The 15,059-nt window shown below is 23.9% G+C and overlaps 1 protein-coding gene across 1 annotated transcript in view; it reads right to left on the minus strand.

Annotated features, from left to right (window-relative positions):
• ZAP3 overlaps positions 1-15,059 on the minus strand; it is a 57,205-nt gene that overhangs the window by 4,544 nt on the left and 37,602 nt on the right. The window contains exon 8 of the mRNA XM_075299718.1: positions 9,159-9,338. Within this exon, the coding sequence (XP_075155833.1) occupies positions 9,159-9,338 (180 nt within the window). The remainder of the gene's footprint in view (positions 1-9,158; positions 9,339-15,059) is intronic.

Below are 15,059 nucleotides of genomic sequence, written 5' to 3' on the forward strand. Positions count from 1 at the left end.
AAATTTCACATATTGTTTGTGTAATACGTAAATTCATGCTACTATCCTGAACTTTCAACTTTAAGTGGTGACTTATGAGGAAATGGAGAGAAATGATAGTTAGAATAATTTAAATTTGATTTAAAAAATGTGATTTGAAACTCCATTTAGAAAAACTTATATAAATGCTTATATATAAACTTATAAATGCACTTGTGCTTTTTTAAGAAAAAGTGTGCCACCTTTTATTGCGAGTGACACTTTTTATGCCACTTTTTAGTAATTCTCAACGGTAGTAATTCTCAGCGGGCCGTACAAATTATTGAATGGAAGGAAAAGGAAAACAAACGATCAACCTTTCGAAGATTGCATAAATCTACTTTCCGACTTTTTCCATGTTTTTGCGATGCGGTTAAAGACATTTTAGCAATTCCTAACTCCATTTTTTTCCTTCACAATATAACAGGTGAAACAAAGTATTTAAAGTATTTAATATTTTTTAATGTGTTCCACTTTTTCAAATTAATTGTGCGATCTTTTATTGCGAGTGACACTTCTTTGAAATTCTCAACGATAACGCGGTTTCTGAGCCATACAAACTATAGGATGGAAAGAGAAGGAAACGTCGAAGTTCTCGACATTTTACATTTTGACCTGCGATTAAACTGGATAATTTTACACATTCATATTCACCGAATAAAATAAAGTGTATCCCGTTTAGAACCATGGACCGTAGAAATATTTGCATCTTATTCTCCTTTTCTTCCAGTTGATTTTGGACAGCATTAAAAATCGATTAGTCATATTTAAAGTCTACAAAAATTCGATCATTATTCACGGTTACCACTCAAAGCAAAAATAATCTACCAAAGTTTGGAGAAAAATATACCAATCAAAATTTTATTTCTATAGAAAATTTTGTCAAAATTTTATTTCTTAGAAAATTTTGTCAAAATTTTACTTCTATAGACAATTTTGTCAAAATTTTATTTCTATAGAAAATTTTGTCAAAATTTTATTTCTATAGAAAATTTTGTTGAAATTTTGTTTCTATAGAAAATTTTGTCAAAATTTTATTTCTATAGAAAATTTTGTCAACATTTTATTTCTATAGAAAATTTTGTCAAAATTTTATTTCTATAGAAAATTTTGTCAAAATTTTATTTCTATAGAAAATTTTGTCAAAATTTTATTTCTATAGAAAATTTTGTCAAAATTTTATTTCTATAGAAAATTTTGTCAAAATTTTATTTCTTTAGAAAATTTTATTTCTATAGAAAATTTTATTTCTATAGAAAATTTTGTCAAAATTTTATTTCTATAGAAAATTTTGTCAAAATTTCATTTCTATAGAAAATTTTGTCAAAATTTCATTTCTATAGAAAATTTTGTCAAAATTTCATTTCTATAGAAAATTTTGTCAAAATTTCATTTCTATAGAAAATTTTGTCAAAATTTCATTTCTATAGAAAATTTTGTCAAAATTTCATTTCTATAGAAAATTTTGTCAAAATTTCATTTCTATAGAAAATTTTGTCAAAATTTCATTTCTATAGAAAATTTTGTCAAAATTTCATTTCTATAGAAAATTTTGTCAAAATTTCATTTCTATAGAAAATTTTGTCAAAATTTCATTTCTATAGAAAATTTTGTCAAAATTTCATTTCTATAGAAAATTTTGTCAAAATTTCATTTCTATAGAAAAAATTGTCAAAATTTCATTTCTATAGAAAATTTTGTCAAAATTTTATTTCTATAGAAAATTTGGTCAAAATTTTATTTCTATAGAAAATTTGGTCAAAATGTTATTTTTATAGAAAACTTTGTCAAAATTTTATTTCTATAGAAAATTATTTCTATAGAAAATTTTGTCAAAATTTTATTTCTATAGAAAATTTTGTCAAAATTTTATTTCTATAGAAAATTTTGTCTACATTTTATTCCTATAGAAATTTTTGTCAAAATTTTATTTCTATAGAATATTTTGTCTACAATTTAATTTCTATAGAAAATTTTGTCAACATAGAAAATTTTGTCAACATTTTATTTCTATAGAAAATGTTGTCAAAATTTATTTCTTTAGAAAATTTTATTTCTATAGAAAATTTTGTCAAAATGTTATTTCTATAGAAAATTTTGTCAAAATTTTATTTCTATAGAAAATTTTGTCAAAATTTTATTTCTATAGAAAATTTTCTCAAAATTTTATTTCTATAGAAAATTTTCTCAAAATTTTATTTCCATAGAAAATTTTCTCAAAATTTCATTTCTATAGAAAATTTTGTCAAAATTTCATTTCTATAGAAAATTTTGTCAAAATTTCATTTCTATAGAAAATTTTGTCAAAATTTCATTTCTATAGAAACATTTGTCAAAATTTTATTTCTATAGAAAATTTTGTCAAAATTTTATTTCTATAGAAAATTTGGTCAATTTTTTTTTATAGAAAATTTTGTCAAAATTTTATTTCTATAGAAAATTTTGTCAAAATTTTATTTCTATAGAAAATTGTGTCTACATTTTATTCCTATAGAAATTTTTGTCAAAATTTTATTTCTATAGAAAATTTTCTCAAAATTTCATTTCTATAGAAAATGTTGTCTACATTTTATTCCTATAGAAATTTTTGTCAAAATTTTATTTCTATAGAAAATTTTGTCAAAATTTCATTTCTATAGAAAAAAATTGTCAAAATTTTATTTCTATAGAAAATTTTGTCAAAATTTTATTTCTATAGAAAATTTTGTCCAAATGTTATTTTTATAGAAAATTTTGTCAAAATCTTATTTCTATAGAAAATTTTGTCAATTTTTTTTTCTATAGAAAATTTTGTCAAAATTTTATTTCTATAGAAAATTTTGTCAAAATTTTATTTCTATAGAAAATTTTGTCTACATTTTATTCCTATAGAAATTTTTGTCAAAATTTTATTTCTATAGAAAATTTTGTCTACAATTTAATTTCTATATAAAATTTTGTCAAAATTTTATTTCTATAGAAAATTTTGTCTAGATTTTATTTCTATAGAAAATTTTGTCAAAATTTTATTTCTATAGAAAATTTTGTCAACATAGAAAATTTTGTCAACATTTTATTTATATAGAAAATTTTGCCAAAATTTTATTTCTTTAGAACATTTCATTTCTATAGAAAATTTTATTTCTATAGAAAATTTTGTCAAAATTTTATTTCTATAGAAAATTTTGTCAAAATTTTATTTCTAAAGAAAATTTTGTCAAAATTTTATTTCTATAGAAAATTTTCTCAAAATTTCATTTCTATAGAAAATGTTGTCAAATTTCATTTCTATAGAAAATTTTGCCAAAATTTTATTTCTATAGAAAATTTTGTCAAAATTTTATTTCTATAGAAAATTTTGTCAAAATTTCATTTCTATAGAAAATTTTGTCAAAATTTCATTTCTATAGAAAATTTTGTCAAAATTTTATTTCTATAGAAAATTTTGTTGAAATTTTGTTTCTATAGAAAATTTTGTCAAAATTTTATTTCTATAGAAAATTTTGTCAACATTTTATTTCTATAGAAAATTTTGTCAAAATTTTATTTCTATAGAAAATTTTGTCAAAATTTTATTTCTATAGAAAATTTTGTCAAAATTTTATTTCTATAGAAAATTTTGTCAAAATTTTATTTCTATAGAAAATTTTGTCAAAATTTTATTTCTATAGAAAATTTTGTCAAAATTTTATTTCTATAGAAAATTTTGTCAAAATTTCATTTCTATAGAAAATTTTGTCAAAATTTCATTTCTATAGAAAATTTTGTCAAAATTTCATTTCTATAGAAAATTTTGTCAAAATTTCATTTCTATAGAAAATTTTGTCAAAATTTCATTTCTATAGAAAATTTTGTCAAAATTTCATTTCTATAGAAAATTTTGTCAAAATTTCATTTCTATAGAAAAAATTGTCAAAATTTCATTTCTATAGAAAATTTTGTCAAAATTTTATTTCTATAGAAAATTTGGTCAAAATTTTATTTCTATAGAAAATTTGGTCAAAATGTTATTTTTATAGAAAACTTTGTCAAAATTTTATTTCTATAGAAAATTATTTCTATAGAAAATTTTGTCAAAATTTTATTTCTATAGAAAATTTTGTCAAAATTTTATTTCTATAGAAAATTTTGTCTACATTTTATTCCTATAGAAATTTTTGTCAAAATTTTATTTCTATAGAATATTTTGTCTACAATTTAATTTCTATAGAAAATTTTGTCAACATAGAAAATTTTGTCAACATTTTATTTCTATAGAAAATGTTGTCAAAATTTATTTCTTTAGAAAATTTTATTTCTATAGAAAATTTTGTCAAAATGTTATTTCTATAGAAAATTTTGTCAAAATTTTATTTCTATAGAAAATTTTGTCAAAATTTTATTTCTATAGAAAATTTTCTCAAAATTTTATTTCTATAGAAAATTTTCTCAAAATTTTATTTCCATAGAAAATTTTCTCAAAATTTCATTTCTATAGAAAATTTTGTCAAAATTTCATTTCTATAGAAAATTTTGTCAAAATTTCATTTCTATAGAAAATTTTGTCAAAATTTCATTTCTATAGAAACATTTGTCAAAATTTTATTTCTATAGAAAATTTTGTCAAAATTTTATTTCTATAGAAAATTTGGTCAATTTTTTTTATAGAAAATTTTGTCAAAATTTTATTTCTATAGAAAATTTTGTCAAAATTTTATTTCTATAGAAAATTTTGTCCAAATGTTATTTTTATAGAAAATTTTGTCAAAATTTTATTTCTATAGAAAATTTTGTCAATTTTTTTTTCTATAGAAAATTTTGTCAAAATTTTATTTCTATAGAAAATTTTGTCAAAATTTTATTTCTATAGAAAATTTTGTCTACATTTTATTCCTATAGAAATTTTTGTCAAAATTTTATTTCTATAGAAAATTTTGTCTACAATTTAATTTCTATATAAAATTTTGTCAAAATTTTATTTCTATAGAAAATTTTGTCTAGATTTTATTTCTATAGAAAATTTTGTCAAAATTTTATTTCTATAGAAAATTTTGTCAACATAGAAAATTTTGTCAACATTTTATTTATATAGAAAATTTTGCCAAAATTTTATTTCTTTAGAACATTTCATTTCTATAGAAAATTTTATTTCTATAGAAAATTTTGTCAAAATTTTATTTCTATAGAAAATTTTGTCAAAATTTTATTTCTAAAGAAAATTTTGTCAAAATTTTATTTCTATAGAAAATTTTCTCAAAATTTCATTTCTATAGAAAATGTTGTCAAATTTCATTTCTATAGAAAATTTTGCCAAAATTTTATTTCTATAGAAAATTTTGTCAAAATTTTATTTCTATAGAAAATTTTGTCAAAATTTCATTTCTATAGAAAATTTTGTCAAAATTTCATTTCTATAGAAAATTTTGTCAAAATTTCATTTCTATAGAAAATTTTGTCAAAATTTCATTTCTATAGAAAATTTTGTCAAAATTTCATTTCTATAGAAAATTTTGTCAAAATTTTATTTCTATAGAAAATTTTGTCAAAATTTTATTTCTATAGAAAATGTTGTCAAAATTTTATTTCTATAGAAAATTTTGTCAAAATTTTATTTCTATAGAAAATTTTGTCAAAATTTTATTTCTATAGAAAATTTTGTCAAAATTTTATTTCTATAGAAAATTTTGTCAAAATTTTATTTCTATAGAAAATTTTGTCAAAATTTTTTTTCTATAGAAAATTTTGTCAAAATTTTATTTCTATAGAAAATTTTGTCAAAATTTTATTTCTATAGAAAATTTTGTCAAAATTTTTTTCTATAGAAAATTTTGTCAAAATTTTATTTCTATAGGAAATTTTGTCAAAATTTTATTTCTATAGAAAATTTTGTCAAAATTTTATTTCTATAGAAAAGTTTGTCAAAATTTTATTTCTATAGAAAATTTTGTCAAGATTTTATTTCTATAGAAAATTTTGTCTAAATTTTATTTCTATAGAAAATTTTGTCAAAATTTTATTTCTATAGAAAATTTTGTCAAAATTTTATTTCTATAGAAAATTTTCTCAAAATTTTATTTCTATAGAAAATTTTCTCAAAATTTCATTTCTATAGAAAATTTTGTCAAAATTTTATTTCTATAGAAAATTTTGTCAAAATTTTATTTCTATAGAAAATTTTGTCAAAATTTTATTTCTATAGAAAATTTTGTCAAAATTTTATTTCTATAGAAAATTTTGTCAAAATTTTATTTCTATAGAAAATTTTGTCAAAATTTTATTTCTATAGAAAATTTTGTCAAAATTTTTTTCTATAGAAAATTTTGTCAAAATTTTATTTCTATAGGAAATTTTGTCAAAATTTTATTTCTATAGGAAATTTTGTCAAAATTTTATTTCTATAGAAAATTTTGTCAAAATTTTATTTCTATAGAAAATTTTGTCAAAATTTCATTTCTATAGAAAATTTTGTCAAAATTTCATTTCTATAGAAAATTTTGTCAAAATTTCATTTCTATAGAAAATTTTGTCAAAATTTCATTTCTATAGAAAAAATTGTCAAAATTTCATTTCTATAGAAAATTTTGTCAAAATTTTATTTCTATAGAAAATTTGGTCAAAATTTTATTTCTATAGAAAATTTGGTCAAAATGTTATTTTTATAGAAAACTTTGTCAAAATTTTATTTCTATAGAAAATTATTTCTATAGAAAATTTTGTCAAAATTTTATTTCTATAGAAAATTTTGTCAAAATTTTATTTCTATAGAAAATTTTGTCAAAATTTTATTTCTATAGAAAATTTTGTCTACATTTTATACCTATAGAAATTTTTGTCAAAATTTTATTTCTATAGAATATTTTGTCTACAATTTATTTCTATAGAAAATTTTGTCAACATTTTATTTCTATAGAAAATGTTGTCAAAATTTATTTCTTTAGAAAATTTTATTTCTATAGAAAATTTTGTCAAAATGTTATTTCTATAGAAAATTTTGTCAAAATTTTATTTCTATAGAAAATTTTGTCAAAATTTTATTTCTATAGAAAATTTTCTCAAAATTTTATTTCTATAGAAAATTTTCTCAAAATTTTATTTCTATAGAAAATTTTCTCAAAATTTCATTTCTATAGAAAATTTTGTCAAAATTTCATTTCTATAGAAAATTTTGTCAAAATTTCATTTCTATAGAAAATTTTGTCAAAATTTCATTTCTATAGAAACATTTGTCAAAATTTTATTTCTATAGAAAATTTTGTCAAAATTTTATTTCTATAGAAAATTTTGTCAAAATTTTATTTCTATAGAAAATTTTGTCAACATAGAAAATTTTGTCAACATTTTATTTATATAGAAAATTTTGCCAAAATTTTATTTCTTTAGAACATTTCATTTCTATAGAAAATTTTATTTCTATAGAAAATTTTGTCAAAATTTTATTTCTATAGAAAATTTTGTCAAAATTTTATTTCTATTGAAAATTTTCTCAAAATTTCATTTCTATAGAAAATTTTGTCAAATTTCATTTCTATAGAAAATTTTGCCAAAATTTTATTTCTATAGAAAATTTTGTCAAAATTTTATTTCTATAGAAAATTTTGTCAAAATTTCATTTCTATAGAAAATTTTGTCAAAATTTCATTTCTATAGAAAATTTTGTCAAAATTTCATTTCTATAGAAAATTTTGTCAAATTTCATTTCTATAGAAAATTTTGTCAAAATTTTATTTCTATAGAAAATTTTGTCAAAATTTTATTTCTATAGAAAATGTTGTCAAAATTTTATTTCTATAGAAAATTTTGTCAAAATTTTATTTCTATAGAAAATTTTGTCAAAATTTTATTTCTATAGAAAATTTTGTCAAAATTTTATTTCTATAGAAAATTTTGTCAAAATTTTATTTCTATAGAAAATTTTGTCAAAATTTTATTTCTATAGAAAATTTTGTCAAAATTTTTTTTCTATAGAAAATTTTGTCAAAATTTTATTTCTATAGAAAATTTTGTCAAAATTTTATTTCTATAGAAAATTTTGTCAAAATTTTATTTCTATAGAAAAGTTTGTCAAAATTTTATTTCTATAGAAAAGTTTGTCAAAATTTTATTTCTATAGAAAATTTTGTCAAGATTTTATTTCTATAGAAAATTTTGTCTAAATTTTATTTCTATAGAAAATTTTGTCAAAATTTTATTTCTATAGAAAATTTTGTCAAAATTTTGTTTCTATAGAAAATTTTGTCAAAATTTTATTTCTATAGAAAATTTTGTCAAAATTTTATTTCTATAGAAAATTTTGTCAAAATTTTATTTCTATAGAAAATTTTGTCAAAATTTTATTTCTATAGAAAATTTTGTCAAAATTTTATTTCTATAGAAAATTTTGTCAAAATTTTATTTCTATAGAAAATTTTGTCAAAATTTTATTTCTATAGAAAATTTTGTCAAAATTTTATTTCTATAGACAGTTTTGTCAAAATTTTATTTCTATAGAAAAGTTTGTCAAAATTTTATTTCTATAGAAAATTTTGTTGAAATTTCATTTCTTTAGAAAATTTTGTTGAAATTTTATTTCTATAGAAAATTTTGTCAAAATTTTAGTTTTATAGAAAATTTTGTCAAAATTTTATTTCTGTAGAAAATTTTGTCTACATTTTATTTCTATAGAAATTTTTGTCTACATTTTATTTCTATAAAAAATGTTGTCAAAATTTTATTTCTATAAAAAGAAAAAGAAAATTTTCTCAAAATTTTATTTCTATAAAAAATTTTCTCAAAATTTTTTTTCGATAGAAAATTTTCTCAAAATTTTATTTCTATAGAAAATTTGGTCAAAATTTTATTTCTATAGAAAAATTTGTGAAAATTTTATTTCTATAGAAAATTTTGTCAAAATTTTATTTCTATAGAAAATTTTGTCAAAATTTTATTTCTATAGAATTTTTTGTAAAATTTGTATTTCTATAGAATATGGCAACATAACTTTTATTTCTGTAGAAAATTCTATAGAAAATTTTGTCAAAATTTTATTTCTATCGAAAATTTTGTTCAACCTATTTTGGAATTACTCATATTTAATAATAACACTCCACCAAAAAACTCGTACATATTTCAAATGAATAGCATTTAACAATCTAAAGGTATATAGCATTATTAACTATACCCTTTCCCATTTAACAATAACTTACATTGTCTGTGGAATCATTGCTATCATCTTCAGCCTCCTCTGGGTCGTCTTTGCCATCATTCCCTTGGGTATCTTTAGCATTTTCATCATTTTCTTCGGCTGATGATTTTTCCTTTTCAGTTTCATTTGCCGCCGTTTGGGTTACTGTTTCGGAATTTTCAGTCACCGCCGTTTGCTCATCCTGTAAATAGAATTTTGCCAAATCATTGTAAATTAATGTGTATTTGAATTTATATTGCTGTGGAAGTAAATAAAAGATTAAGATTTATGGTGTTTTACTTTATAAAAAAAATTTACAAATTTATTTATGTCGGTGTGTAACCTATAAGTTAAAATTCTTAGGCTATATTTCATTTAGCTTCATTTTCTATATGATTTCATTCAATTTAAATATCAAAATTCAAAATGATAAATATTATTTATAAATTAAGCCATCAATAGTTGCATCGATTATTTCTGGGCTGCAGGTTAGCTGGCACAATTTTTCACTGAGAACGGGCATTATCGTCATATTTAAAAAGACTATTTATGGTATGTTGCACAATAGAGGATAATTTATTTATATTTCTATGATTATCACATATAATCTTGTCCATAGTAATTGGGGCCATTGATACTTTCCTATATGGACGAAGGGTTTCTCTACATATGCGTTACAATTTGTAAACGCTTTAAAGAAGAAACCATACTAGATCATAAGGTTTTTAATTTTATTATCCTAATTCATAGTAAATAAAATAAATCAACACCCTTTGTACTCGTTTGGATCGGCGTTTTAAACAAATTCAAATTTATTATGAATAAGAACTATAGGAATATGAACTTTATTTCAATTTTGAAATTTCTTAATTACACTACATATTCTCTTGTATATTTGTTGTGTTCACCGATTTATTTATTAACCTCAAAAAGATAGAGCTTATTCACTGCCATATTTTATTCTATTAATGTAGTGCTTTCAATAGACATATTGTTACAAACTCATTAAATGCATTTTTATTTATCAAGTATATCTCTATCAGTAATCGAGTAAGTAGACATTATTATTGTTATACACAATTAATTTTTAATTGAAATTCCGTCAATTATGGCAATGTTAGAAAAAATATTTCAAATTAAAAAGTTAATTGAAGTTGAAAAATTTTTCAATAAAAAAAAATAATTTTTAATTTTTATTAAACATTTAATTGAAACCATAAATTTTTTAAACAACCTAGAGACACTGTGTCAGTTAAGAAGTAATTGAAAATAGTTAGTTTGTAATTAAAAAATTGAGTTTGCAATCAAAATCAACTATTGAATTTATTTTTTTATGTCCAATTAAAAGTGTGATCATTTTCGTGAATTGAAATGTCTTCAATCACGAAAATGATAGTATATAAAGTTTTAATTGGACATAACAAATATTTGATTAAAAAATTAATTGATTTGAAAAATTTCAATTAATTTTTTGATTTAATTAAATATGTAATTGATGTTGATTGCAAAACTGCACAGAAAAAAATTTCCCGAAATTTTTTAAAATTCAAATCTTAATTGAATTCAATTAAATATTCAATTAAAAATTAAATTGATTCAACAAATTTTTTAGTTGAAATAAAAATCAATCTCAAAAATTAATAGTATCAATTAATTTTTTAATTGGATCAATTAATTTTTTAAATTGACTTTCAATTAATTTTTTAATTGATACTATCATTTCGGTGATTGAAGACATTTCAATTCAAAAATTAATTGTATCAAATAATTTCGTTATTGAATCAGAAAAAAAAATTATGTGTGAATTGAATTTTTGAATTAAAAACATAACTAATTTGAATTACTTTTTTATCTGCCTTTTTGTTTATAGTTTGATTAAAAAATTGATTGTCTGAAATAAATTTTTATTTAAAAATTAAAAACAAACTTTCGTCGCCTTTTTTAACTGACTTAGTTTTCCGAGTTAGATTAAAAAATTAATTGTATCAATTAACTTTTTAATTAAAAAATTTTAAAATTAATTGATACAATTAATTTTTTAATTAAAAAATTTTAAAATTTTTTATAGATTTAAATAATTGACGTAATTAACTTTTTGTTTCTACTTTGATTAAAAAGTTTATTGTATCAATTAATTTATTAATTGAAAATTTTTTCAACTTCAATCAACTTTTTAATTGGTGATATTTTTTCTGTTTAATAAAACGAATGTGGATATTCGTAATCATACCGATATATCCATTTTATTAGCCATTACACATATTTCACAAATATAGGTATTAGAGAAATAGTATTTAGATGATATATATATTAGTTATAACTAAATTTATAACTGATTAAAATATTATTAGATACACCTTTGTAACACATTCGTGGACATTCGATCGAAAATAACTTAAGATATTTTTCCATGTATCGAAATCCCAATTCGTTCGTCTCAAAGCAAACGAAACTACCTTCAACGCATCATGAGTGAATGTTTACTACTCTTTGCCAGTTCTTAAGGAAAAAGTTTATTTCTTCCTTAATTCTATAACAAAGAGTAAAAAAAATAGTTTTCTTAAACAAAAATAACTTAGCCTAAATTATATATAATATTTCTTGAAGGTATTCCCGGTTTATTTATCTCATATTAATATTTGATATAGTTTTCAAAAATCCTTCAATCCATCAGATGTAGCAGTACAATTTCTGCGGCCAGCTGCAATTTGCTCCACATTGACGACTTAAAAAGGCTGTCGAATGTGACCCCGAGAATTTTGGGGTAATTTGTGGTCGGAATTATTTCACCGTCGACTCTATACATTCAACTGCCTACGCACTTCGGCCGTCCATGTAGTGAATAGTGTTCTTGAAGGTATTCCCGGTTTATTTATCTCATATTAATATTTGATATAGTTTTCAAAAATCCTTCAATCCATCAGATGTAGCAGTACAATTTCTGCGGCCAGCTGCAATTTGCTCCACATTGACGACTTAAAAAGGCTGTCGAATGTGACCCCGAGAATCTTGGGGTAATTTGTGGTCGGAATTATTTCACCGTCGACTCTATACATTCAACTGCCTACGCACTTCGGCCGTCCATGTAGTGAATAGTGTTCTTGAAGGTATTCCCGGTTTATTTATCTCATATTAATATTTGATATAGTTTTCAAAAATCCTTCAATCCATCAGATGTAGCAGTACAATTTCTGCGGCCAGCTGCAATTTGCTCCACATTGACGACTTAAAAAGGCTGTCGAATGTGACCCCGAGAATCTTGGGGTAATTTGTGGTCGGAATTATTTCACCGTCGACTCTATACATTCAACTGCCTACGCACTTCGGCCGTCTATGTAGTGAATAGTGTTTGGTGGGAGATATCTTCAAATTTCTTGCAGTGAAATAACTGTAAAGATCAGCGAGGTAGACGTTCAATCGATCGCATATGTCATCAACAATGGGCCCGGGTGCCATGAATGTACAATCGTCCGCATATGATACAATCTCGACGCCGTCAGGAGGGGGTGGAATCGAGGACAGGTAGATATTAAACAGTGTCGGAGATATCACCCCACCCTGGGGAACTCCCTGTTTAACTCTACGGGGTTTTGACTTCCTGTCCCTGAATTCCACATACGACTGTCGTCCGCAGACAATTCAGAACCCAACGCTTGGTTCCTGCCGGTAGGGACGTATTCTCGATGTCCTCGAATAGTGTGTCCTCGAATGGTTGACCGTATCGAATGCCTTCGATAGATCAAGTGCCACGAGGACCGTCCTGTGACACGGCTTGGGCTGATTGAGTCCCATATTGATGTGTGCTGAAATGGCATGCAAGACTGTCGTCGTGTTATGTACCTTACGAAATCCATGTTGATGGTGGGCAGCTGGAAAATTCTATACAAGGCTGGGAAGGAGTAGTGCCTCAAGTGTCTTGGCTACTGGCGAGAGAAGGGATATCGGTCTGTACGATTCACCTTTACTCGAGTCTTTGCCTGGCTTCAGTAGTGGAATCACCCTACACATCTTCCAGACATCAGGTATAATGAATGATTCTAAGGATAAGATGCTTCAGCATTAGCATTAGGTTAGGTTAGGTTAGGTTAGGTGGCAGCCCGATGTATCAGGCTCACTTAGACTATCCAGTCCATTGTGACACCACATTGGTGAACTTCTCTCTTATCACTGAGTGCTGCCCGATTCCATGTTAAGCTCAATGACAAGGGACCTCCTTTTTATAGCCGAGTCCGAACGGCGTTCCACATTACAGTGAAACCACTTAGAGAAGCTTTGAAACCCTCAGAAATGTCACCAGCATTACTGAGGTGGGATAATCCTGTCGAGGCAGGAATCTAACCCACGAACTTGTGTATGCAAGGCGGGCATGCTAACCATCCCCAGCATTAGCATTGAAATTCCGTCGGGGCCCAGCGCCTTGGATGGTTTCGCGCTGTTGATAACTTCAGCTGTGGTAAATTCCGGTGTGTCATCGGCTCGCAGACCTCCTTTTCGCTCTATCACTCTCGGGATGCTGACAAACTGTCGGTAAAAAATCTGGCGCATCTTTTCGGATCAGTCACCGTCACGTCGCCAAATGTGACTGCGATCCCGTCATCCCCTGTGGTGGGGTTCGAGAGGGCTCTCACTGTTGACCACAATTTTCCAGTTCCTGTGCCTAAGTTACATTGCTTCAGGTGATCTAACCAAGTTTTCCGCTTGTACTAGTCAACTATCTTACTATCTCTAGATTCAGTTCCCTGATACTAGGATCAGCAGGGTTAGCACGACGGCGTTCATCACGCTCGTCTGCGAGTCCCGCCGCTTCTGCTGGGAAGTTGGGCCTCACTTGGGCAATTCGACCAGCTGGTATGAAGCGAGCGGCTGTTGCGTTGATGATGACCCGGAACACCCTCTGGGCAACATGAACATGAGAGGGGGACGGGAGCTCACTGAAGTGGCGATCTGTGTATTCTCTGAAGCCTTCCCAGTTGACTTTCTTTTGATTATGAAGTATGACACTGTGGGATCTTCAATATGAAATTTTTGTTGATAGGATAGAATCAGTGCAGACGTAATTGTTCGCTTTGAGGTATTTTTAATGGAACACTTCCTAATTGAATCTGTTTCATTTGTCCACTCTTCACAATGTTTACCTCAAACATCGATACATTTCAAATCAGTAAAAATATTCTCTTACTCCGAATGAATTGATTACGGCAACTCCCAGGTAAGGTAACTTCCAGTTTTTAAGGGCCAATTAATCTATCCGTCAATTGTTATACTCATACAGCAAGCTTATTTCCTGCGGTCATTCATAGCTGTCAAGTTTTTAATTGTTTAGCCTTTGGAATTTATTCTTCAGTGTCATGCTTTTAGCAAAATAGTTTGTAATGGTACATCCATTATATATTGAAAATAATAAATAAATAGATGCAAACGACATCCATTAGTAATAATATTTGCAATCAGGATCACTGTATTTTCATGCGCCCTCCGCTGTGCCATATGATGTCCGAATGTCACCATTTGTGTGAAGATCAATAGGAAATTTAAATTTTCAGCAGATAATTTCTTCGAAAATATCTACTTAAAACACAATGTAATTTTTAAGTTCAATAATTTTATTATTTTTAATTGAAAACTGATAGGATTCGACTTAGTATAAAATAAAACTTTAACTTAGTTCAACTTAGTCTAATATTTTACTCCTTACTCTATTATATATTCGCCTTAAGATCGTTTTTTTTTACGAAAGGTTACGAGTGCAAACCCTTCGTACATGCAACAGGCTACTCCTTAGTTTTTGAGGTCAGGATAAAAGTGAAAATGTTGAGAAGACTTCATAGTTTCGAATTTTCACAATTGCAAAAACATACGGACAAAGTCAATCACTAATTTTTATTTATCAAAAACGCCACAATCAACTGTCGACTAGTGATAT

This window comes from Haematobia irritans, chromosome 3, assembly GCF_050003625.1.
Source record: "Haematobia irritans isolate KBUSLIRL chromosome 3, ASM5000362v1, whole genome shotgun sequence".
NCBI classification, from domain to species: Eukaryota; Metazoa; Arthropoda; class Insecta; order Diptera; family Muscidae; genus Haematobia; species Haematobia irritans.